Here is a 27,125-nt window from a genome sequence, read left to right as displayed (position 1 = left end):
CTAAATCTTGAGTCTGAGATTTTCCCTCTCTTTGAAGGTCTTGTTCTGGGCTTATGGCACAGTTTAATCTCCCAAAGCACAATTTGTGTAAAGAATGGCTGTAGCGATTGCTTTATAACCAGATGTTTATTATGTTGCTCAATGTCTATTGACATTGAATTGCTTGTGACATTTTTAAAGTTCAGTTTTTTTTTTTTAAAGTTCAGTTTTAAGCAAATGTTTGTCTCTCGTAACAAGCCGGCATGCTTTCTTTTATCAGATGACAAAGATTAAATATTGTTTTGCTTTTTGCCTTGGTTATTTGTATGGTTAGAGCTAAATACAAGGTCCAATCAATCATTACAATACTTTTCATCTACTTGGGAGATACACTTTTCTTCCTCGACATTTGTTTTTTGAAAATGTCAATGATTGTCCTAAATGTTATTATATAGGAGTTTTTATTGTAAATTCCTTCAAACGAATTTTAGATCTAGCTGAAATGTAACCCAAATATTATAAATAAACCTAATCAGATCTTATTTGTAAGAAGAGTGTTGTATTCTATGTAAAGGTCCTCCAAAAGTAACATATATGTGATCATAAATAAACTGTTATTAAGTACTTGATTAATAATGGAGGTTTTTGTAAAAAAGTATATTATGGGGCAAGTCTTCATTTTTAAAGTCAAGCAAACCTGAGTTCCAATTCCAGCTCCATCACAAGATCAGCTGTCTGGTCCTGGGCATGTTACCTAACTCTCTGAGTCTCAGTTTCATCATCTGTAAAATGGGTGTAAGAGCTGCACCCATCTCACAGAATTGTCATGAGAATTAAATGAAATAATACATGCAATGTGCAAATTGTCTGGTCCTTGATAAGTACTCTCTATATATACTGTACATACATATATCTATCTCTTATGGCATGTTTATTTTTATTTTTACAGCAGTGTTTCTGTCAAAATATAAGACAAATATAAGAAATGTGTCTACTTGCTCAGCTTTCAATGTGAGGCCCTAAAAGTCTGTCTGAGCATTGCCATGTTCTAAGTCTATCCTCTCATTTTTTTCTCCAGTACCTTTGAGTGATTCCCCATGAAGCAAATGGCACATGACCTAACATCTGAGAACTTTGTTACCAAATAGAGTCTGGATAAGAAGACTATCAAAAACAACACACAGGAATTTTAATATTTGCCCACACTTAAAATTTTCCAATGATTTAAACCATGGGTGCTTTTCGTTCTGTGTAATTCTGCTATTTTTCCACATGACTCTCCTTTACCAGGGCTTGGCAACACTGTTTAGCCAGTGTTATTTTATTGTCTATTTTGGAGAGTCTAGTGAATTTGAGGGAAGGGTAGAATGGCAAAGAAATTTCATGACACAATTTCAGTTTTACACATAGACCTAAGTCTTCTAACTAACTCTCCACAATTACCTCTCTCACTCTGTTTTTCTCAACTCTAAAATTTAGACTTTAGATTTAATATTTTTTCTTTTAGTCTTTTTTTTTTCTCTTTAAGAGGTACTGACTGATGTGAAAGCCAAAAGCATTATGCTGACATATTAGAACCACTGAAGTTGGAAAAAAAAGGCCACCACAACAGCAAGAAGCCCCAGGATTTTCAACAGGAAGGAAACTTGGAAATTAGATGAAGTTTTTAGAGCCCGTGTCTTTAAAGGCTTCAATATCCTTTGTTTCTGGGTGAAGATGGCACTCCTGGCTCCATTCCATTGCCCAGGTCCAACCAGGCGATACTGATAAGAGTTGTAGGGCCCAAAATAAAGTTTCACAGCCAGTTTAGGCTCTTTTAGCAAGAGAGAGAGGAGGTCTGGCTTTGCACCTATCTCTAAGGCAAGCTCGTCCAAGTAGTCGATGTAACTGGTCTGCAGTATCTGGCTGTTGCTCTCTCCAAACCTTAATGAAGAAAGAATAAAGGACAGATTCACAAAATGTGCTAAGTTATATAAGAACATTAGGTATTCATTAGCTATTGAAAGAATGAAGGAATGAATGAATGAATAAATGAGTTTTGAATAACTCTCCAAGTCTCCTAGCAAGTAAACCTAGTCAGGATTGCTGCAAAGATTCACAAGATAACACAGATGAAAGCATAGCTCAGTGTTTTGCACAGAAGAGACACTTAATATTTGCTTGTTAAATTATTAAAGTACCTTGCACTCTGGCTGGCATATAGTAGATGAATTAGAATTTGAACGTGAGATAACCCCTACACGTGATATAAGGCCCCCAAGTCTACTTTCCTATGTACTTGATCTCTATTGAACTCCATTCCACTTCATCACAAAATGTAAATCCTTGACCTTCACTTCACACCAACTCCTTTCTAATTTGCTTTGATGGGAGTTCCTCCAGCTAACTTTCCAGAGATGCTTAGGCTACTGTCACCACCATTGCCCCCATCCCACTTCCTCTTTACCACAGAGTGTGAGAGGATACAGAATCTAACATGGGCAACATATAAAACAAATAAATTTAGGTCAAGGATAAATGTTCTTGTTTGGTGAAATTACTATTTTTAAGTAGTTGGATCCTAAAGTAGCATGTATAAGAATTTGCTTTTTTAGAAGCAGCTAGGTGGTTCTTGTGAGTAGTTAGATCACTATACTTGGAGAAACACTGTTCTATGTAAAGAATTTTTTAAAATTCTTACAAGTCAATTATTTTTTTATTCCTCTTGATAATGTCTGCCATCATAGTTCTCTCCGAGGGCAAGGTACACAAGCCTAGAAAATAAAAGGTTGGTTGAGTAGTGGGTTTGATTCAATTTCATTGCTTTATCTAGTTGATTGATTCCTACAATCCACTGATTCCTCCAATCAATTGATTCCTACAATTAAATTTTGGCCATTTACCCATGAGATACCGGTCAGGGCTGCTGTGTCGTTGAACTCCAGGGTGCGCCACTCGCATTGAGTTCTATGTGATGTTGCCCAGGGATCTCCAGGCTACAGCGTGGACTCTGAGGTGGGAGTGGGGGGTTAGAGAAGAAGGTGGAGAGGGAAGGTGAGCCTGAGAAGTTGGGAAGCCGTGCCAGATGGCTTGAGCTCCATTCTGAAAGTGGTGGGAAGCCGTGGGGGACAAGATCAGATTTGCCTTTTGGAAAGATTCTTTGAGGTGCTGAATTTTGGAAAATAGGCTCCAGGGAGGTCAGTTTAAAGGCAGCAAGACCAGGGGGAGGGGTAAGATGTGACAGGGTGAGAGAGTGGCATGGACATATATACACTACCAAATGCAAAATAGATAGCTAGTGGGAAGCAGCCGCATAGCACAGGGAGATCAGCTCAGTGCTTTGTGACCACCTAGAGGGGTGGGAGAGGGAGGGTGGGAGGGAGAGAGACGCAACAGGGAAGAGATATGGGAACATATGTATATGTATAACTGATTCACTTTGTTATAAAGCAGAAACTAACACACCATTGTAAAGCAATTATACTCCAATAAAGATGTTTAAAAAAAAAAAAAAAAAAGGCAGCAAGACCAGTTAAGAGGCTGTTGAAGTAAACCAGGTGAGGGAAGGGGTGGCACAAACTGAGGTAGGGCAGTGGGGATAGAGAAAGATTGACGTCAGTTATCCCTGTGGGCTTGTGATTCCGTCCCCTGTCACAGGTGTCCCTGGAACTTCTGACATGCTGAAGAATGGTCAGCGTCCCTGGATATGGCTAGTCATCAGACATCTCAGATTCAATGAGTCCCAAACTGAGCTCATCACTGAAGTCCTCCCGCTCAGACCTGCCTCCTCTTCCATATGCTCCCTCTGGCCCCAGCACTGCTCCCCACCCAGTTTCCACCACCTGAGATCCGCCTTGATCAAGTCACCCTTGAGTCTGCTCTTTTCCTCTAATTTTCCTACATGGAGCCAAGCATTACGTCCTGCTGGTTTGATTCTTAACTATCTCTCTTCTCCACTTTGTTTCTTTGCCTGGCTGAGGTTGTATCACATTTTAGTATAGACGATTACAGCAGCCTTCTCACTGGTCTCTGAGACTCTATTCCTTTCGCCTTTCAAATCTATCTTCCACACTAATATTGAAATAATCTATCAAAAGTGAAAATCTGATCATGTCTGGTCCTTGCTTCACCTTTCATTGGGTCTTCTGGCAGAAGAGCTTTCTTAAATGGAGCCACTAGGTCCTCAGGCAGACTTAATCAGGGTCCCTAAGAGTCCGTCAGATGGTTTATATGTGTAGCTAAATTTGGGAAGAGCTGATATACATTTTATATTCAAGCTCCTTAGCATGTCTTAAAAGGTTCCTGTGTCTTGGTCCCTTCCTCTCTAAGAATAATCTCTCACCCCTCTCTGCCTCACACCTCATGTTCTAGGAATGTCAAGTATCTTGTAATAATTCCTCATCTGCATCACACCTCTGTGCTCTGATTCCCTTTTCTGCACCTGGGAAACCCAGTTATCTAGGAAGTTTTCCTTGACCACATGCCCTTCCTTTATCCAAACTCTGCTGTTGCTAAGCACCCTTTCTCTTTTTCCACACACTCCATGCAGTCCTCTGACAAAGCACATGTCTTATTATCTTAAAATGATCCATTTAAATCTCTCTCTATCCTACCAAGTTCCAGCACAGGGTTACATATTCATTAAGTTTTTGTTGAGCTGAATTGAGCCCTGGATCAGGGAGATAGTAACAGCCTTCTGAGAAGTGCAAAGTGCTACACAATGCTCAGAGAGAAATATTTTAATGATTTTATAGCTTTGTAGGGATCTGTGAGGTTGAGCTGCTTAGGTATTAAGAGTTAATTTGGAGTTAAGTATGGAGTAGGCCCTAGGTCTCTTGATTTGCACATATTCTGAGGAATTTATAAACATCTTACAGGTAAAACTAGGAGTCACAGATGTCTTCCTTCCTTCTGTTCTCTCATTAGTTCAAGAAAAAATAATATTTACTTAACATTATGCCAACTGAAATTCTCTGAATTTTCTAATATTTTAAAGGAATGATTGCAGATATTTATTTTTATCGTATCCCAGTATTGGTTATTTTGTGAATTCTCTGCTAACTTTTTAGGATGTCAGGCTTGTGAGAGCAGCCAAGGTTGGCAACCTCCTTGTTGGCAACCTCCTTTTCTAAACTTGTTATTGAGCAAAATCCACCAGGTGTGAAACACTCAGCCATTCACTTGCCCACTCACTTACCTTTGAAAACTCTTGTTACCCAACGAGCTTGAAGTTCAACAGTTGGGAAAATGGAACCTAGAGGCTGGATAAGACCAATGCATGCAAGGGTTGACTTCTCCAGGTGAGGAGGGAACATGTATTTGTACAGGGAGACCATATTATTCTCTACTTTAACAAGTGGATCTTCGAGGAAGGGAAAAGAGAAGGTATATCCTGTTGCAAAGACAATGACGTCAATGTCCTCCTCCACTGTTCCATCCTCAAAGAGGGCAGAAGTTTCTGTGAGCTCTTTCACTCTTGATTTCACCTTGATGGCTCCGTAGAGTATACGACTTGGAAGATCGTCACTTAGTATAGGCTCTTTCATAAGGTATCTGAAACATGCGGAAGAAAACACTCAAAGAGTATTTAATGAGGGGTCTTGAACTCTCTTGATATTTTATGGGCTTGGCTCTGGGAATAAAGAGGTTTCTCCAATATCCATAAAACTTTCTAACTTGACTAGTTGGGCTACCCCAAGCCTTACTCTCTGACTTTATTCTCATGTCACATATCTCTTCCCTCAACAGATAAGGAAAAACACGTAGATGATGTGGGCAAAACACATTTCAAAAAAAAGAGGCATTCCTAAGGGCTTAGACAAAATGCTTAGACAAGAATTGCCTATGGTCAGTTCCTGAGCATTCCAGTTGTTATTATCCCACTGATATTTCTGTTGTTTTATGTTATCTACCGTTAATTATCTTGATGTTCCATTTAATTTCTATCTGATCATAAGTAAGTAAGGAAAACTTTGTTAAATTCCCATTAGTTTTGAAACTTATTAAGGGATCAGTGTGAAAATTAATGCATAGAATTAAGTTGGGGGATATTTCTTGATCCCAAATATACGTGGAGTCTCTGTATGTATCTGATAGCATGAATGGTGGAGCAAAGTCTGGTTGTATTTCTGGAATTTCCTTTTTTGTAGATTTGAGAACCATCTTGTTAAAAAAATAAGGATACATGGTACATGTATCAGATCTCAGAATATAGCAGCCACGTTGCATTTGTTGAAAGATTGCAAACCTCTTCTGTGTTTTTTTTTTTTTTTAAGGGAAGGAGCCTGTTATCAAAGAAAAATAAACATCCATATTGTTTGCTTGTGTTTATAAGATCAGTGATGTATAACAGATTAATAGGCAGTGAGTATGCTCTCAAAAGCTACCCACAGGAAGAACTCTTATGGTGTACAGAGTTAGCAAAGTATGAATTAGCAGATGTAGAATTTGGATCAGTTTTCCCACCCACCCTCTGAAAGGAAGGTCACAGTCTCTTAAAACAGCCTTTTCCAATGTTGGACAGCTCTGGGTATTAGGAAGTCCTTCCCATGATCCTAGTTCTACTTACTGGAGCAGCTCATAATATTTATACTTCATCTTCTTAAATATTTACTTTTTAAAAGGCATACAGAACAAATTTGGAATTCAAAATCCAGGAGCTACATGATACCCATACTGTTAGGTTGTAGTTTGAACTACCATGTTAGCAATTTGTCTCTTTGCAAAAAGAAACCCCTCTGACATCCTTGATTACCAATGAGTATACCATAAAAAAGCAAAGTAACTCTACTTGTTTTGAGGCATAAGGCCATAATTTTCATGGTTGAACCACCGATTCATCTGTTGTTCCATCACCCATTTTACAACTCTTCGTGGCAGGACATTTCGGAGCATGGAGCTAAAACAGGTGTGGAACACCATGTCCCAGGGATAGCCATCTTCAGAGATACGGCCCATGACCCAGGAACCATGTCTGGTGCTGATAAACACCTGGTGAGCAAAAAAAGGATGCAGTTTAAACTAGGGCATCATCTCTTTTGGGAGGAACCCACTGTGTAGATAATACATCGCATGTATGGCCCCAGAATTTGCTGAAATGCTTTGTTTTAAAGATGATTGACCTCAAAGTGAAGTACCTTCTAGTTTTCACAGCTCTGGGGCAGCTTTATCATGCAAGTGGGAACCAGTAGTACTTATGCTGATAGAGGAAGACTACCATAGTCTTGAGAACTTCATGGAAACATGAGAAAATCTTTGGGCTAAACCAATCATAAAACCCACAAATTTTTGCCATGTTTGAGGTTGTGGTTCAATGCTCCTTCCCTCCTCTTACCTTTTCCATCCACCACAAGTTGTTTATATAGGGAAGGTATACAATTATAGTCCTAGGAAATGTATGATTACAGCCTAATGTCTAGATAGGCACAAATATATGGATCTGTATATCCCCAGAGAGGGAATAACAAGGGAAATCAGCTTCTTCCCATACTTGAAAGAACACTGTTATGTTCTTTTATATATTTTATATATTTATATATTTTATATATTATAACATTTTATATATTTTAAAAGTTAAAAATACTGACTATACTGCTGAACTGAATGAATAAGCATTTTCAGAACTCTAATGGAACACTGATGAACTCATAAAAGTGCTAACAAAACATCAGGATGAAAAAAAAAATTAATTACGTGGGACTGTGTTAACCAATGAGGATGATTATAATTTTTGTGACTTTCTGTTTGAATAATAAAAAAAAAAATCCCACAAGGACTCAGAGGCAAAAAATATACAAATCAATTTTCACTGCAAAGTAAAGGAGCTGTTACAGTGGAGGATTACTGGACTGAATGTCAGTATTATGACATAGTATGAGTGTGTTTCGTGTTTGGTAATTGCAATCATTGTTGCTTTTGTTGTAGTCATCCATTTACAATGCTTGGTGTCAGTTTATTTATCTCTTGTAAAAATAAAATACAGTGTGTGTGTGTGTGTGTGTGTGTGTGAAAAAAAAAATTTCTGAACTTATACTGTGATTCCCATTCTCTTCAAGTGCACTTCTGAATCCCCTTTCAGATGTACTCTTTTTTTTTTTAATGTAGCATTATTTTATTAACTACTGCATAAATTCTAAAAGCATATATGTTATGATTCCTTCCATCAGTTTCTAGATCTTGATTGAGTTATCAGATTTTTAACTTTGAATTTATTTTAAAAATTCAGAGTTTAAAAATCTAACATTTGGGCTTCCCTGGTGGCGCAGTGGTTGAGAATCTGCCTGCCAATGCAGGGGACACGGGTTCGGGCCCCGGTCTGGGAAGATCCCACATGCCGCGGAGCAACTGGGCCTGTGAGCCACAACTGCTGAGCCTGCGCTTCTGGAGCCTGTGCCCCGCAACGGGAGGGACCGTGATAGTGAGAGGCCCGCGCACCGCGATGAAGAGTGGCCCCCGCTTGCCGCAACTAGAGAAAGCCCTCGCACGAAACGAAGACCCAACACAGCTAAAAATAAATAAATAAATAAATAAATAGAGTAGCTATTAATTAAAAAAAAAAATCTAACATTTACTATTCATAGATATTACTTTACATGGAAGTTAATATAGAAGGTAATCAGTTATACATATATATATATCTATTCTTTTTCAGATTCTTTTTCCATATAGGTTATTACAGAGTATTGAGTGGAGTTAGTTCCCTGTGCTATACAGTAGTTCCTTGTTGATGACCTATTTTGTATATAGTAGTGTGTATATGTCAGATGTATTCTTTACCTTGTACACTTATATTTCCCTAGTTTTCAAGGTGTGCATTTATATCTCTTTTCAAATATATATTTTACCTTGTTTACTGTTACTCCCCCATTGACCAAATGCATATTTGACTTGCTTCTTAAAATTTTATATGCCAGTACTTTTACATGCCAGAACTCTATGAGTTCTGCTGTACAAGGCTGTCCTTGATAAACACATAAGATTCACTTACAAGGAAACTGATTCACTTAGGAGTTTAAGATCATGGATTCTAGATCTAGGACTCTGGATCCAGACTGCCTGGGTTTGACTCTCAGTCCCACTACTTGCAAGCTGTGTTGCCTTGGGTGAGTTACTTTAACCTCTCTGTGCCTCCATTTCTCCCTCTCTGTAAAATAGTACCTGCTTCATAGAATTATTGTACAGATTAAATGAGATAATACATATAAAGTACTGAAAATATTGCCTGGCAAGTGATAAGTACTGCTAGGTATTATTATTTTGTAAAATTAGCCTGGAGGAGAGGAGTTTCATATAGTGCCACATATCTGGAGTGAGCCAGAATTTGGAGACAAGTTTTGCTGGGACCTCAACTCCTTAGCTTGTGAAGTAGCACTTACATAAAATGGTATAATGGTATTGAATTGTTGGTCTGTGTGTGGTAATACGCTTATATCCTGATTTTCTCCTGCTGTTTCCCTTTTGTTGACTTGGCAATACTTTGGTTACATATTAGATGATATACTTCAAATATTTCCATGAATGTCTCTTTCCATTACTTATTGTCTGCCCTTCTTCCTTAGGATCAATCCATGTTTCACATTGGAAGCTCTGCCTATTTTATTCATTCTCTTTCTGCTGTCACCGTCTTTACAGCAGGGGAGTCTAATCTGGCTAGCTGTACTAGCTGCAACAGTGTGATATGTCTCAGGATTTAGGATCAGGCTTCTTTCCCTGAGATGCATACTTCAGGCCAAGGGTCAGAGATCTGGTTTTTGGTGAGAGAGTGTGTGGATGACTCAGCACCATCCCATAGTATTTTGAGTGGTGCTTTTGGACTGTGGTAGAGTATGCCATATACTTGTGAACATGAACCTCCTTTAACAGAAGCAGGGCACACTCAGGACTAAGGTGAGTTTAGGCTATAATTTTAAGCTTTGCAGATGCACCTGGTTCTATCCCTTACATACATAGCTCCTATGTATCTCTTCTCACAGAAGGGTTGAGAGTGCATTACTCTGTGTAAGACATTTTATCATAATTATCAATTATGTTATTAATCCAATAAATATTGAAGAGACAGCCTATTTAAAGATTAATGAGGTGAAAGGCACACGAATATAGCAAAGGTGGTTTCTTAATATTGAATCTGGTATGACTGACAGGCTTTTACATGGCAAGGCCCATATAAGGAAATAGACTCTTGCAATCTAAGATTTGATATCTTTGGATCATCTTTTCTAAGTCCAAATCACTGACCTGTAACATGTAGTGGTCTAGTACGGAGCTTTCCTTGGTTGACAGTTAAAAGTCAGCTCCTTTTATCATACTCCCTTCCGCAAGCTTGGCAGGCATTCCCAACAGGAAAGAGACTGGACCTTGTGCCTCCCTACCTGAGTCGGCTCTTCTCCAAGACTTTACAGTTACTGCCTCCTCACTTGTTCTTCACACTGAGGTCTTTTTTTTTTTCTTTTAACATGTTTATTGGAGTATAATTGCTTTACAATGTTGTGTTAGTTTCTGCTGTATAACAAAGTGAATCAGCTATACATATACATATATCCCCATATCCCCTCCCTCTTGTGTCTCCCTCCCACCCTCCCTATCCCACCCCTCTAGGTGGTCAGAAAGCGGGAGCTGATCTCCCTGTGCTATGTGGCTGCTTTCCACTAGCTATCTATGTTACATTTGGTAGTGTATATATGTCCATGCCACTCTCTCACTTCGTCCCAGCTTACCCTTCTGCCTCTCCATGTCCTCAAGTCCATTCTCTACGTCTGCATCTTTATTCCTGTCTCCTGCCCCTAGGTTCTTCATGACCATTTTTTTCTTTTTTCTTTTTTTTTTTAGATTCCATATATATGTGTTAGCATACGGTATTTGTTTTTCTCTTTCTGACTTACTTCGCTCTGTATGACAGACTCTAGGTCCATCCACCTCACACTGAGGTCTTAAAGCTTTGAAAAGTGAAAAGTGGTTTCTTTTCACGAAAAAAGGTGAGGACCTCCTGGGTCTAGTAAATCTCTTTCTGGTGTTAGTGACCTGCTCTGTCCCCAGGGTGGTAATTCTGACAGGTCCCAGTGGAACCCCTTCATCAACCTGCTGGGGAGGCACTATGTTCTTTTATCACATTTGCTACTGGGCATCTTGAGCACTGACAGTGTGAGTCTCAGGACTGGACCGTTTTGCTGGTTGTAGACATGGCCACTGCAAGTCCTGTGTAGCCAGAAGATGCTGGGCTACATCAGAGTGATAGGGCCCCTGGGTCCAGGCCCTGTTGAGAGGGGATGCTTTGGGGAGAGGAACCTTAGCTATTTTCCCATCTTTGCCTAGGTCTGTCCTTCTAAAAGGGTTTTATTTTCTGCCATTCCCAACCACCTCTGTCAGCATTATCTGTATCTTGTAATGTTTGACTCTGGAAGCTAAGCTGTGTCATTCCTGAGCAGGTGCAAAGATAACAGTGGTTGGAAGGCCTCAGGGAGCACCTAAATATCTGTGATTATGGTTGGGAGTCTTACTGTCTATTTAATCTTTCTTTTAATGATTCTTGGAAACTAAGGATTATTTACGTTTCAAATAGAATTCAAATATGCACTAAATTTCTAAAAGGCACTCCCCCAAAGATGAACAGATCAACTCATAAAGCCCCCTGGGTAGAAACAAGGCCTCCTGTGCTGAAAGTCATCTGGTCCAAACTTAAGTGAGGGAACCATAGCCCAGAGAAGTAAAATGACTCACTCTAGGTTACGAGGCTGATTAGTGGCAAAGCTGGGAGATAAACTCTGGCTTCTTGATTTCCAGATTTTCTATGATACCACACTGGGCAACCGAACAACTAATCAACCAATTAATGAGTAATGGAGCCTTAGTTACATGGCTGGGATTTTCCTCTCCTCCACCGTACAAGGTAATCAGGGAACATCTTACCTGAGCAGCCTTCTTACTCAACTCAACTGCAATATCTGAGGCTGAGTTTCCTATTCCAATCACCAAAATGCGTTTTCTTTCAAATCCCTCTGGGTGCTTGTATTGGCGGCTATGGAAATACTGGCCTTTGAACTTCTGGATACCTTTAGGGGGAAGAAAAGAGAAATCCATGAACTATGTCAAGTTAAGTTCAATAAAACTGCACCGTCAGCTTTTCCTTTCTGGGGAAAATCATTTGTTTCATCTCTTCCCCTCTTAGGGAAGTTACAGTATCAAGACCAACTGGCAAACTCAAAGTATGAACCACATAAGAAATGTTAGGTTAAGCATATGGTACAGGACCAAAAGAGTTGATTTCAGAGGCTGCAGCTTAGATATTTATTAGAGAGCAAACAATTGGTTTTGATGAATAGAGCAGAGTGTTGGTTTCCAGCTACCCATTATCCTATTTTGGACTGTACAATGATACTTTATTATCACATAGCATATATTCTTTTAAATGTTTCTTAAACACATTATGAAGTACTATTATCGCAATTGTGTAATAATTAGAATAACATTCATCATTCTTATTTTGTGAAAGCAAACAAAAACTAAAATAAACTAAAAACAAGGCACATTATAAGGTGAAGGATAGTTTCCACTTTGCAGTAAGTCAGCAACTTACTGGACAAGCCTTTTTGAAGATAAGCATCTCTTTGTCTTTTCCCAGGAAAACATGACTTTGTTAAAGTATTTGTGTTTGATGGTGGGTTGCTTGAAAGAGCCTTTTGATCATTAGTTCTCAAAGTGTGGTCCCTTGGCCAGCAGTTTTAGCATTACCTGGGAACTTGTTAGAGAGGCAAATTCTCAGCCTCATACTAGACCTACAGAGTTGGAAATGCTAGGGGTGGAGACGAGCAAGTTGTGGTTTTAAAAGCCCTCCAGGTGATTCTGATTGAGATTTCCATTGCCTTAGATCAGTAAGCCTCAATCCCAGCTGAATATTGAAATCACCTGAGTAGCCCTTAATTGACGGAGGCCTACCCTAGACCAATTGAATCGTTGAAGGTCATTAGAACTTTAAAAGCCCCTCAGGTGGTTTGAATAATGTGGGGATTGGACTGAACCACCGTATCAGATGTTTTCCTGAAGGCCTTGGGAAGGAGATACGCTCTCTGAGGGAAGGGCCTGGGAGGTACCGTCTTTCCCTGTGCTCCCTGAAACCTCACTGTCCTGTAGGAGCACTTATTTCCAGAAACTCTCCCCAGTAACCCTGGCTGTGGGCGTGGCTCTGTGGAAGTCTCCAAAGATGTAGCAAAGTCACAAGGTAAGCACATGGCTGAAAGGACCTCTCCAACAGAGAACCAATTTGGGTGAGAATTCTCTGAAATACTGAGTAATTAGTGACTTTGAGGGAGGCTGGCTGATAATGAAGACCCAAAGAGCTCAATAGAAACAGAGGTGGTGTTTGGAGTCTCTCATCTTTCTAGCTCTATCCTGATCTTAATATTATGCCAAGTTGCAGTAGCTAGGTAATTTTGCCTGACAATCCAACCTGAATATAAAATACCTGGACACCTACTCCCCAAAGCTGGGGATCCCCACAGGCCTCACCTGGAAATGACTCCAGTGGGAGGTGAGGGAGTATGTGATGACCACTGCAGACCATGACTGCGTCAAAGACAGCACTTTGCTCCTTGCCGTTGCTCTCGGTAACAACCACCCATTGGCCAGTGGATGAGAAATCCGGGCATTTTTTCACACTGAGGACGGTTGTCTTGAACCGAACACAGAGAAGGCATCATTGAGAATTACTCTGGTATAACAGGGACCCTGTCCAGTGCCCTGGGAGTGGAGATGGGTAGAGTGCAATGTCTGATTCCATTTAGGTCCCGTCTGAATCCATTTCAAGCCACTTAAGGCAAAGACTGCTAAGTGCGCCCAGCTGCTTCTTCCTTGGCAGGTGCTACCAAGGATGTGCTTTGTGCGAGAAGCCTGACTCAGCAGTAGTTACCAGTGTCAAGGACTGAATAAGGACTTGAGAGAGACCCAGAAAAAGCAAGACAGCGTCTGGGCAAGATACAAAATACATGTTCATCATTCAGGTGATTACGCAATCAGTATTTATCAAGAAGCTTTAAAAGTGTTGACCTCCGTGTAGACTATTAGAGAAGATATTCCATGTGAAGCAATTTGCATAGCGCCTGGCACAGTGACATCACTCCATGAATGGTAAGTTCATATTTATTATTTTTAAAACATCATGCTAGCAGTATACTTCATGATCTCATTTGGATGAAATAATTTATCAGTTCATGATTTTTTAGAATGCCATTTGCTCTCTGGAGGGTTATGAATTTTTAAAAGTGTACATAAATGTGTGTGTCTGCTGTATTTAAGAAGCAGTGTCAAAGGAAACAAAGCTTTTCTCACTTCTAGAGGAATGGCATGCTTCTCCTCTTGTTGGCAAGTGTTTGAGTCCCTTATACATACATTTCAAATTTTCATATATTTTTCAAAATGCTGGGTTGGCAGTGTTTGAAGCTGTTCCAATTAAAAAATGTATATGGAATATTAGTATAAAGCTTATGAAAAGGCTATAAAATGTCTGGGCATTTTCAGTTGAAAGATTCAGATTTGAAGTTCTGGGTAGTATATTCTCTAAAGTACTGTGGATTCTTGCTATTTAAAATGTGGGTTGAGGACCAACCTTCAGTATCACTGGGGAAGTTATTAGAAATGTGACTGACCTGAGCCAGTTCACCCCTCCTCAGGCGACCTGGTGGTTTTCCCCTCCCGGGAGGTCACCATATTGATACAGAACTCAGTGAGGACACCTCCTTTTATAGTTTGAGTTGAGTTCCATCATCTTATGGCTGTACTAACTCAGAGGCCAATAAACAGAAGTGAGTTTTCCTAAGCCCTCTCCAACCTCCAGAAAACAACCTCAGTAAAATCATAAACAAGAGAAATGGAAACTGGGGAAAAACTACATTAGATAGAATGTGATATTTTAATGGTATTTACATATATTGATGTCTATCAAATCAACTATTACAAATTAATGTACTACAAATCTGGAACAAAACTAAAGTTACTGGGAAAATGAGCTGTGTTAAAAAAAATAAGTTCCACTAACAGTTATTTATTCAAGGCTATAATTTAAATTTTATTTCCTAGGCACAGTTACTAGTTTTCAGAGTGTAGGTTACTGATAAAAATTCAGGATGTTTAATGAGAATATTGTTTTTTATCTTGTTGATTATTTGTTTTCAAGGAAACACAGGAAAGGTAGTTATAATTGTATTTCAAAATGGTCTGGTTATTCTTTTGTTGCTAAAGAATGCATCAAAAAATTAGCCAAAATTGTTTCTACAGGCTTCTGAGATGAATGGAGAGCTGTGAGTTTATTTAGTACATTTTTCTAAGAAATTTCATTTTTATGGGGACGGTAAGAAAATGAAATAACAATGTGGTATTGTTTTTCATATATCCTTTCAAAGGAAATGAGGCTAGGAGTCCGCAGTGGTTATAGGTATTAAATGCAGTTTCACCGTCAATGTAATCATTCAAGTCATTAATTTTAACGGATGTTTTTCTTCTGTTAATGTATATAATCTATAATATCAGGGGTAATGACACTACTTTTTGGGTTTTCTACTGTGCTGTTGTTTTTCAGAAAATAATTGAATTAGAATGCTTTGTTTTATTCCCAATTTCTTTCATTATCAGAGTAACTTCTCTATTTCAATGTGAGCTAAACCAATGTAGAGAAAATCATTCTTTCCCCAAAATACAATACCTGGAACTGAATATATTTTAGTAGATCAAACTTTTTGACAAAAATCCTGAAGTATTCCAGGAGCTTAGAATTGTGCAGGAACTTTGGAAAATCTTCAGGCATTGGAAAGTCACTGAAACAGGACATTTCTTTGCTGGTGTTGGTGATGACAGATTGATAGATACTCGCTAGGCCATCTTCAATATCTTCCTATTGAAATAAAAGAGTGATAATCCTGTATTAAAAAAAAAAATCCCTTGGTTTCCTACTCTTCTTCCAAATCTAACCCCTGCGTGACATGAACCTCTTTCATTGCTGTAGCATGACTGAAATGTCTGCCTGATGAGGTGCAGCATATGTACTTCATCATCCTGTGCGATATGACCTGGCTGGGGCCTTCCAGTGTTGTTCACTGGAGGGGCTATTGCCATTGGTGGGATCGGGAGTGGGGGCGGTCCTTCTTCTGACACGTTGCAGGATATTTAGCATCCCAGAGCTCTACCTGTTTAATGTCAATCATTGTGACAACCAGCCCTCTTCTGAAATTCCCCTTGGGGAGGCCATACCCATCTTCCACCTCTTTAGGAACCAATAAACCCTGGGACACTGGTCAGAGACTACAATGGAGAATTTCCATTAAAATGAGTACTTTGGGGGGCAGGAAGGTTTTGCATCTTAATTTGAATCCTCCCCCGCCTTTATTTTATGCTTTATGTGAATCAACCTTCCTCAGGTGACAAAGGTAAGTAGTATGAATGCCAATCAAATCTTAAACTTGATTCTAAAGGTTATCGAGTATGCTTTGGTAAATCAGGAGGCAGCACATGCTATGGTTGAGTTTATAATTCCCTCTGCAAAAGTGCTCTGCGTAATGATTTAACGTTAAATCATACAAGAGCCAAGTACGGTGATTCAGTGTCTGTGAAATCAGCATGTTATCAAAGAAGGTTTTATAAGGAATTTAAATAATGTCACCCAAGAACTCCTCAATAGATGCTTCTGCATATGCAGAGACTAAGCATAATCCAGGCAAACAGTAGTTGCTGTTATGACTCAGTACCAGGGTAGGAGGTAAAGAAATGGAAAGGTTGTAGGAACTCATAAGTTAATTGAAATAAGTTACTTCATCTTATATAAATGGCATTATAGCCTCTTTCACAGAATAGTGAATAAAGGAAAGTAAATATTCAACTCTGATCCCACCACTGCAATAAATCAGTTGTATAGGTTGCTTTCTCATCATTATTCATAGAAAATCATTACTTTCCTGCCAAATCTTTAGATCAAGACTCCTTACATTTTTGCAACACTTGAAAGAGGCAGCTTGGACTGGCAGAAGGAGCCTGGTCTTTGAAGTTAGACAAAGTTAGGTTTGAGTTCATCTCTTTCAGACTGTGTGAGCCTGGACCCGTCAGTACCCCTGAGCTTCAGTCCTCTCATCTGTAAACTAGGGAGGTACTAGGTGCTCAGTAGTATTGCTTATGGTGACTGAGGAAGCTATAAGCTTCAGCAAAGCTGTCGGTTACACCTCCCTGCTCACCACAGTAGAAGAAAGGCAACGAGGCAGCTGCTCTGACACCAAAGGAAGTGATACAAGTACACTCACCATCACATCTGAGTTTTCTGATATTTCCTTTACAAGAGGCTGTACTCAGTTTCAAAGAGTTAAAAAAGATTAAACTGTGGGATCTTGTGTCTGTTATCAACAAATCTCCTTATATGTACTGGGCTTCGCTGTGTCCAAATTTCAGAGATTACCCGTACTAACATGAGTTACCACAGCTAAGATAATGCTTACTCTCAGATCATGCCATTTAAGAGCAATAAAAAGTCCAAGTTTGTAAAGATCCTTCCTCATACATTTCACACGCTCTCTTTCTTCCTCATTCATTCATGCATTCGTTCCCTCATGTCTGCCGTAGGCCAGGAGTCAGATGCCTTTTTTCCATGAGCAAGGTGTTTAACCTTCCTAGTCCAGAATCAAGGCTTAGATGATAACTTTGTTACAGCTTTAAGTGGCTTGGTAAACATTAGTCAGATTAGGGTATGCCAGCTTTCTGGGTGATTAATTTGGTGTGGTGTTATTATTAACTGTATGTACATATTAGAAGGCAAAGGGGGTTTGTATTCGAATCTGAAGTGCTTTCTGTCTCATATACGAGGATACAATGATCTGAACTCTGGATGAATAAATCATAGTATTTTTATTTTCAAACACTAGCTTCAAATTGCATAATACAATTGTCCCTTAATATTCACAGGGGATTAGTTCCAGGAACCCTTGTGGATACCCACATCCACGGATGCTCAAGTCCATTATATAAAATGGTGTAGTACTTGCACAGAACCTATGCAAGTTACGTAAGGCAGAATCCTCATTTTCTCCTGTAAAATGGGGTTCTTCAGTTGTTTCAACATTAAACAATCATTATGAAGCTTTGATGAGATTAAAGTGCTTATTAGCACAATGCCTGACTCTAAATAACTGCTCCATCCATGTTTGCCTCTATTGCCATTATTACCGGTCACTAGAGTTAGTCTTACTAAACCCGTCATAGTTTCAAAACAGCTAAACTAAGATCGACTAGAGCCAACATGTTAGTTTTTTCAAGTGCTTTAAATTGGCTTTAAAATGTGGTTGGCTCCTCTGTCAGGTCAATCTTAAGGGGATTTCGAGTGATGAGAACTGGTTTGATGTCTCAGCCCCTATGGTAATTTCAGAGCCAGGGCAAGGCTCTCCTTTGGGGATTTTACTTGTGTAATTTGACACAATTGATGATGACATCACAATTCTTCTTCTGAAGATCAAGTAATAATCTTTATCATTGGGTTGATTGGTATACAGCTGTGAAAAAAAAAAAAGCTTTGTGCTCATGTGTTCTTCTTCCTGTGTTGGCTGAAGTAGATGTCTATATGTTTAGACAAATCTGGGTAAAATTGAGTTTGCCCAGGGTTATAAAGGGAAGATGATTCTTATTAATAAACAAATGTATATCAACTATATCTCCTGTTCAGGCCCTGAGCTTGGAGTTAGGCATAAGATGTAACCAGGACACACAGCTTCTATCTTTATGGAGCTTACTGTTATATTGAATTAAAATCAATTTGGACTTTGAAGATGGAAAGTGGAGACAGAATAAGATGAGAGGCTTTGCTCAGCCAAGTCAAGGACAGGAGACATAGCTTTCAAAACAAATAAATTTAACTCACATATTTACTTAAAATACAAGCACTGCCTAAAAATGACAGTTAAGCACAAATACAGATAAATAGCCTGAATTTCCTAGCAAATAGAGTTTGCTACAATTTGCTTGTTTAAGATAAATGGTCATATGATAAGCATTTTCTTAATATAAATTTTTCTGAAGGTCAGAAGACTATATAGCAAAGCCAAGTTAGTTCAGACAATACTGATTTGGAATTTATGATCTTTTGATTGTAGGCTGGACTGAAGTTTATCTTTGACTCTATAAAAATAAAAAGTTGTAAAAACTAAATTAAGTTTAAGAAAGATTATAAGGCTAATATTTAATCTACTAGAGGGAGCAACTTACAAAGCAAAAATATTCACTTATTATAAATGTAAATACAAAATCTTATAAATCTTAGTCTTTTTCATTATGAAACATAATTATATTGACCTCTACCAATCAATAGTTTGTTCTCACGGCTAGTTACTCTAACCAGTTTGGAAATAAAATTTATTTCTTTGAAAATATTCTCTCATTCCATATTTTCACTCTTTCAGGTGGACTTTATAACTATCTGCTCCATTGTTTGTAATAAGTGTAATTGAAACTCTTTTTACTTCCTTGTCCTACAGTTAGAGGCAAAATTGTCATTCCCACATGCTAGTCTAGTTGCATTAGAAGAATTCAGGGGAGATTTGAAAAATATAAAGTGTGAGTAGGTCTGGTTTGGGCCCAGACATCCGTATTTTACAAGCGCTTCCCAGCTGATTCTTATGCACAATGAACATTGGGAAACACCATCTTTATTAGGGTGTCACTGCATTCTGCCATCTCTCCATTAGGTTGGTACTTCCCTGATCTCTGGCCTTGATCACTGATAGAGCCCCCTAATTAAACTCCCTGACTCAGATATTGCCCACTTTCTTCACTGACTTCAGGGTAAACAGTACACTTGTTGGCATGGGACACAAGGTCCTCACAGTGAGACCCTGGCTATTCTCGCCAGCCTCATCAGTTATCACTCAGCCACTTTCATCCTTCTTTCCAGCCACATCACACAACTTTCTATTCTCTAAGTGTATCCGGTTTCACAAGCTTCCATACCTTTGCACATGCCATTTGCTCTGCCTAGAACACTTTCTCCATATTCATGTATCTGATCTCTGAACATTGTCAAGACAAATAAAAGCATCACACCCTTTAGGAAGCTTGCCCTATTCTCTGCTGAGTGAGATTGCATGCTTTCCATAACATTTAGTGTATCAGCCCTTACACATTTGCACTCTGTAGATTTGCTTTAGTTCTACCCCGCCAGCCCCCCACCGACACCCCACTGAAAAATGAGCCCTTTGATGGCAGGGATGGTGCATTTGGGTCTTTTTAGTAGCTAGTACATGCCTGGTGCGTAGTATGCAATCAGGTAATATGTTTGTTGAATGAGTGAAAGAAGTAATGTTAACTGGAAGCTTTTTTCCCTCATTGCAAACAGGACTTAATGATACTAAAATGGACGTTTGGAATAAGTAAATGGTTTTGCTGATAGTATGCTATAAACTTTGTTTTGTTTTATACATGAAAATGTTATGATTTTGCTAATATTATGCTATAAACTTTATTCTGTTCATGCAAACATTACATCTTTAAAAATACTAGGGAAAACTAACCAAAGTATGTCTTAAACAGCTGGAGAAGAGGCTTAAGAACCATGGTATTTTATATTTGGTTGTCTGGAGAGTTACAAATATCTAACATGTTAAATTTAGTTCTATTAAATGGGTAGCAGTGTACAAAAACTTATATTGAATTATGCTGTGATAGATTCTTTGGATAAATTTATCTAAGGGAACTTCTGAAAGTAAAACAAGGGTAAGGTGGTTATCTTTTCCGGGAAGGAAATGGCTCTTTGTTCTAAGCTAGTTCTATATGATGTTAAACTGAACATGCCAGTTGAAACAGAAGAAAGGCTGTGAGGCATAGAAAAAAATAGATGAACTACATGTTAAGTCAGTGTGGAAATGGCACCATATGGGAAATTCCATTTGGTGATATCCCACGTGCCTTCTTCACAGTCTTATCTTTCTATTATCAACATTTAAATCAATGACTTTGATGGAGACAAATACAGGTGATCAAAGTTGTATATACCCAAAGCATGGAGGCATAGAAACTTAACACAGGATTGAAACTTCAAATAAATGCTTAAAATGAAGTATAGTTGATTTGCAATATTATATTACTTTCTGGTGTACAACATAGTGATTCAATATTTTTATAGATTATACTCCATTTAAAGTTATTACAAAATAATGGCTATGTTTCCCTGTGCTGTACAGTATATCCTTGTTGCTTATTTATTTTATACATGGTAGTTTGTGTCTCTTAGTCCCATACCCCTATCCTGTCCTTCCCTGTTTCCTCTCCCCACTGGTAACAACTAGTTTGTTCTCTACATCTGTGAGTCTGTTTCTGTTTTGTTATATACATTTGTCTGTTTTATTTTTCAGAATCCACATATAAGTGATAACAGAGTATTTGTCTTTCTCTGATTTATTTCACTAAGCATAATACTATCTACGTCCATCCAGGTTGTTGCAAATGCCAGAATTTCATTCTTTTTTATGGCCAAGTAGTATTCCATTGTGTATATATACCACATCTTTATCCATTCATCTCTTGATGGACACTTTGGTTGCTTCCATATTTTGGCTATTGTAAATAATGCTGCTATATACATTGGGGTGCATGTGTCTTTTTGAATTAGTGGTTTTTGTTTCTTTGAATATATACGCAGGAGTGTAATTGCTCAATCATATGGTAGTTTTATTTTTAATTTTTTGAGGAACCTCCATACTGTTTTCCACAGTGGCTGTACTAGTATACATTCCTACCAGCACTATACAAGGGTTCCCTTTTTTCCACATCCTTGCCAACATTTGTTATTTGTGTTCTTTTTGATAATAGCCATTCTGACTGGTGTGAGGTAATATCTCACTGTGGTTTTAATTTGCACTTCTCTGTAGATTAGTGATGTTAAGCATCTTCTCATGTGCCTGTTGACCATCTGTGTGTCTCCTTTGGAAAAATATTTATTCAGGTCTTCTGCCCATTTTTTAATTGGGTTCTCTTGAGTTGTATGAGCTGTTTATATATTTTGGATATTAACCCCTTATCAATCATATCATTTGTAAGTATTTTCTCCCATCCAGTAGGTGTCTTTTTGTTTTGCTGATGGTTTCCTTTGCTGTGCAAAAGCTTTTACGTTTTATTAGGTCCCATTTGTTTATTTTTCCTTTTGTTTCTTTTGCCTTAGGGGACAGATCCAAAAAAATATTGCTGTGATTCATGTCAAAGAGTGTTCTGCCTTATGTTCTTTTTCTAGGACTTTTATGGTTTCAGGTCTTACATCCATTTTGAGTTTATTTTTGTATATGGTGTGGGGAAATGTTCTAATATTCTTTTACATAGCAAACTTGACAGAAGGTTGAAACTTCAAATAAACACTCTTTGACTAAAGATAAAACCAACTGAATAATGTTTAACATGCACAAATGTGAATTCCTACAAATAGGATTAAAGAATTAGTTGCACAAAGATAGTGACCCAAGTCATCACTGATTCAAATGAAAAACACCCAGGGGTTTTAATTGATCCCAAGCTTAGTATAAATCATTAGAATTATGTGAGACAAAGTGTGATGGTAAACCAACATAAGTTTAATCTCACTATTTTGGCTGGTTCTAAGACCTACCATCTACCACTTATTAGTCACTATAGGCAAACCACTTACCTTTGGCTTTCTCACTTTTCAGTTGGAATTAATAATAACTAATGTCGGAGAGTACTGTGAGTATAGAATGAGATAATTCATATGAAAATAATTATATAAATGATAGCTTTAATTTTGCGAATACTGAAAAAGCTGGTGCAACAGTAAACTGTTTTAGCAGAGGTGTAGCATTCAAACCAAGGGAAGCATAAGCTATAGTGGGAATGTGTCAAACGAATTGATTATAAATTTTTTGAGAGCAGTGATTATGTCTGATTCACTCTCCATTGTCTAAAGCAGTGCTAAACACCTCTTTGGTTCTGAAAAAAGTATATGTTGTGGAGATAAACTGGTTTGGAAGATTGGATCTTGGGGGAGTCACATTTTAAGAGAGAAAGTGATATTTCAGATTGAATCTAGAGGAAGAAAACCAAGATGAAGAGACGTTTAGAGACTATTACACGAGAAGTAATTAAAATAACTGAGTATATGTAGCTGGGATAAAGACATATTTATATCCAAATGTAAAAAGGAAAGAAAAAACTATGTATATTGGTAAGTTCTGTATGAGCATAGGTATCAGGAACAGTAAAGGAAGCAGAGCAGGTTAGAGGCTGAAGGAAGAACATGCTTTCCTCTCTCAATACCTCAGTAAGGTTATTAAGTGTGAGGGCTCAGGAATCCTACAGACCTTCACTTTTATTCTTTTCCTACTACCTACGTTCCCTTGTGCAAGTTGTTTATCCCAAACGTTAGTTTTGTCTTCATGTGTAAGTGACGATAATCATAACACCTACGTCCTAGGACTACTGTGAAGAAAAATGAGATGAAGCATGGCAAGTGCTTCCCATTGCTGGAGAAATTGCTAAAATATATGTTAATTACCCACCCTTCCCATGTTCCAAGGCGGCCACTAGGGGGTGTCAGAGAACTGGTAACCACTAGTTTGTTCTCTATATCTGTGAGTCTATTTCTTTTTTGTTATATCCACTAGTTTGTTTTGTTTTTTAGATTCCACATATAAGTGATATCATACAGTATTTGTTTTTCTCTCTCTGACTAATTTCACTTAGCACAATACTCTCCAAATCCATCCATATTTTTGCAAATGGCAAAATTTTATTCTGTTTTTATGGCTGAAGAGTATTCCATTGTATATATATACCACATCTTCTTTATCCATTCGTCTGTTGGTGGATACTTAGGTTGCTTCCATATCTTGGCAATTGTAAATAATGCTGCTATGAACAGTGGGGTGCATGTATCTTTATTGAATTAGTGTTTTTGATTTTTTCAGATAAATACCCGGGAATGGAATTGCTGGGTTATATGGTAGTTCTAGTTTTAGTTTCTTGAGACACCTCCCTACTGTTTTTCATAGTGGCTGTACCAATTTACATTCCCACTAACAGTGTATGAGGGTCCCCTTTTCTCCACATCCTTGCCAACATTTATTATTTGTGCGTGTGTGTGCACGTGTGTCTGTGTGTGTTTAATGATAGACATTCTGACAGATGTCTGTATCCTTCCCCAGGTTAGGGTAGTTTTCAACCATTATTTCTTATTTATTTATTTATATTATTATTTTTTAATATTAGGTTTTTTTAAACATCTTTATTGGAGTATGATTGCTTTACAATGGTGTGTTAGTTTCTGCTTTATAACAAAGTGAAACAGCTATACATATACATGTATCCCCATATCTCTTTCCTCTTGTGTCTCCCTCTCACCCTCCTTTTCCCACCCTCTAGGTGGACACAAAGCACCTAGCTAATCTCCCTGTGCTATGCGGCTGCTTCCCACTAGCTATTTATTTTACATTTGGTAGTGTACATATGTCAATGCCACTCTTTCACTTCATCCCAGCTTACCCTTGCTCCTCCCCCTGTTCTCAAGTCCATTCTCTACGTCTGGGTCTTTATTCCTGTCTCCTGCCCCTATTTTCTTCAGAACCATTTTTTTCTTAGATTCCATATATATGTGTTAACATATAGTATTTGTTTTTCTCTTTCTGACTTACTTCACTCTGTATGACAGTCTCTAGGTCCATCCACCTCACTAAAAATAACTCAATTTCACTTCTTTTTATGGCTGAGTAATATTCCATTGAATATATGTGCCACATCTTCTTTATGCATTCATCTGCCAATGGACACTTAGGTTGTTTCAGTGTCCTGGCTATTGTAAATAGAGCTGCAATGAACATTGTGGTACATGACTATTTTTGAATTATGGTGTTCTCAGGGAATATGCCCAGTAGGGGGATTGCTGGGTCATATGGTAGTTCAATTTTTAGTTTTTAAGGAACCTCCATACTGTTCTCCATAGTGGCTGAATCAATTTACATTCCCACCAACAGTGCAAGAGGGTTCCCTTTTCTACTCACCTGCTCCAGCATGTATTGTTTGTAGATTTTTTGATGATGGCCATTCTGACTGGTGTGAGGTGATAACTCATTGTAGTTTTGATTTGCATTTCTCTAATAATTAATGATGTTGAGCATCCTTTCCTGTGTTTGTTGCCATCTGTATATCTTCTTTGGAGAAATGTGTGTTTAGGTCTTCTGTGCATTTTTGGATTGGGTTGTTTATCTTTTTGATATTGAGCTGCATGAGCTGCTTGTATATTTTGGAGATTAATCCTTTGTCTGTTGCTTCATTTGCAAATATTTTCTCCCATTCTGAGGGTTGTCTTTTCATCTTGTTTATGGTTTCCTTTGTTGTGCAAAAGCTTTTAAGTTTCATTAGGTTCCATTTGTTTATTTTTGTTTTTATTTCCATTTCTCTAGGAGGTGGGTCAAAAAGGATCTTGCTGTGATTTATGGCAAGGAGTGTTCTGCCTATGTTTTCCTCTAACAGTTTTATAGTGTCTGGACTTAGATTTAGGTCTTTAATCCGTTTTGAGTTTATTTTTGTATAAGGTGTTATGGAGTGTTCTAATTTCATTCTTTTACATGTAGCTGTCCAGTTTTCCCAGCACCACTTATTGAAGAGGCTGTCTTTTCTCCATTGTATATTCTTGCCTCCTTTATCAAAGATAAGGTGACCATATGTGCGTGGGCTTATCTCTGGGCTTTCTAACCCATTCCATTGGTCTATATTTCTGTTTTTGTGCCAGTACCATACTGCCTTGACTACTGTAGCTTTGTAGTATAGTCTGAAGTAAGGGAGCCTGATTCCTCCAGCTCTGTTTTTCTTTCTCAAGACTGCTTTGGCTTTTCGGGACCTTTGGTATTTCCATACAAATTGTGAAATTTTTTACTCTAGTTCTGTGAACAATGCCATTGGTAGTTTGATAGGGATTGCATTGAATCTGGAGATTGTTTTGGGACTATAGTCATTTTCACAATGTTGATTCTTCCAATCCAAGAACATGGTATATCTCTCCATCTGTTTGTATCATCTTTAATTTCTTTCATCAGTGTCTTATAGTTTTCTGCATACAGGTCTTTTGTCTCCCTAGGTAGGTTTATTCCTAGGTATTTTATTCTTTTTGTTGCAATGGTAAATGAGAGTGTTTCCTTAATTTCTCTTTCAGATTTTTCATAATTAGTGTATAGGAATGCAAGAGATTCCTGTGCATTAATTTTGTATCCTGCTACTTTACCAAATTCATTGATTAGCTCTAGTAGTTTTCTGGTAGTATCTTTAGGATTCTCTATGTATAGTATCATGTCATCTACAAACAGTGACAGTTTTACTTCTTCTTTTCTGATTTAAATCCCTTTTACTTCTTTTTCTTCTCTGATTGCTGTGGCTAAAACTTCCAAAACTATGCTGAATAAGAGAGGTAAGAGTGGGCAACCTTGTCTTCTTCCTGATCTTAGTGGAAATGGTTTCAGTTTTTCACCATTGAGAATGATGTTGGCTGTGGGCTTGTCATATATGGCCTTTATTATGTTGAGGAAACATCCGTCTATGCATACTTTCTGGAGGGTTTTTATCATTAATGGGTGTTGAATTTTGTCGAAAGCTTTTTCTGTATCTATTGAGATGATCATATGGTTTTTCTCCTTCAATTTGTTAATATGGTTTATCACATTGATTGATTTTTGTATGTTGAAAAATCCTTGCATTCCTGGAATAAACCCCACTTGATCATGGTGTATGATCATTTTAATGTGTTGTTGGATTCTGTTTGCTAGTATTTTGTTGAGGATTTTTGCATCTATGTTCATCTGTGATATTGGCCTGTAGTTTTCTTTTTTGGGGAGATCTTTGTCTGGTTTTGGTATCAGGGTGATGGTGGCCTTGTAGAATGAGTTTGGGAGTGTTCCTCCCTCTGCTATATTTTGGAAGAGTTTGAAAAGGATAGGTGTTAGCTCTTCTCTAAATGTTTGATAGAATTTGCCTGTGAAGCCTTCTGGTTCTGGCCTTTTGTTTGCTGGAAGATTTTTAATCTCAGTCTGAATTTCAGTGCTTCTGATTGGTCTGTTTATACTTTCTATTTCTTCCTGGTTCAGTCTTGGAAGGTTGTGCTTTTCTAAGAAATTGTCCATTTCTTCCAGGTTGTCAAATTTATTGGCATACATTTGCTTGTAGTAATC

The 27,125-nt window shown here is 38.1% G+C and overlaps 1 protein-coding gene across 1 annotated transcript in view; it reads right to left on the bottom strand.

Moving 5' to 3' along the window:
• Positions 1–1,550: 1,550 nt before the first annotated feature.
• FMO2 (flavin containing dimethylaniline monoxygenase 2) overlaps positions 1,551–27,125 on the bottom strand; it is a 38,043-nt gene continuing 12,468 nt past the window's right edge. Inside the window, exons 2-8 of the mRNA XM_068538378.1 lie at positions 15,644–15,832; positions 13,456–13,618; positions 11,860–12,002; positions 6,749–6,948; positions 5,156–5,511; positions 2,660–2,732; positions 1,551–1,902 (exon numbers count right to left, since the gene is read on the bottom strand). Coding sequence (XP_068394479.1) covers positions 1,551–1,902; positions 2,660–2,732; positions 5,156–5,511; positions 6,749–6,948; positions 11,860–12,002; positions 13,456–13,618; positions 15,644–15,832 — 1,476 coding nt within the window. The remainder of the gene's footprint in view (positions 1,903–2,659; positions 2,733–5,155; positions 5,512–6,748; positions 6,949–11,859; positions 12,003–13,455; positions 13,619–15,643; positions 15,833–27,125) is intronic.

This window comes from Eschrichtius robustus, chromosome 3, assembly GCF_028021215.1.
Source record: "Eschrichtius robustus isolate mEscRob2 chromosome 3, mEscRob2.pri, whole genome shotgun sequence".
NCBI classification, from domain to species: Eukaryota; Metazoa; Chordata; class Mammalia; order Artiodactyla; family Eschrichtiidae; genus Eschrichtius; species Eschrichtius robustus.
The sequence above is the reverse complement of the archived record's forward strand: the minus strand, read 5'-3'. Positions and strand labels throughout refer to the sequence as shown.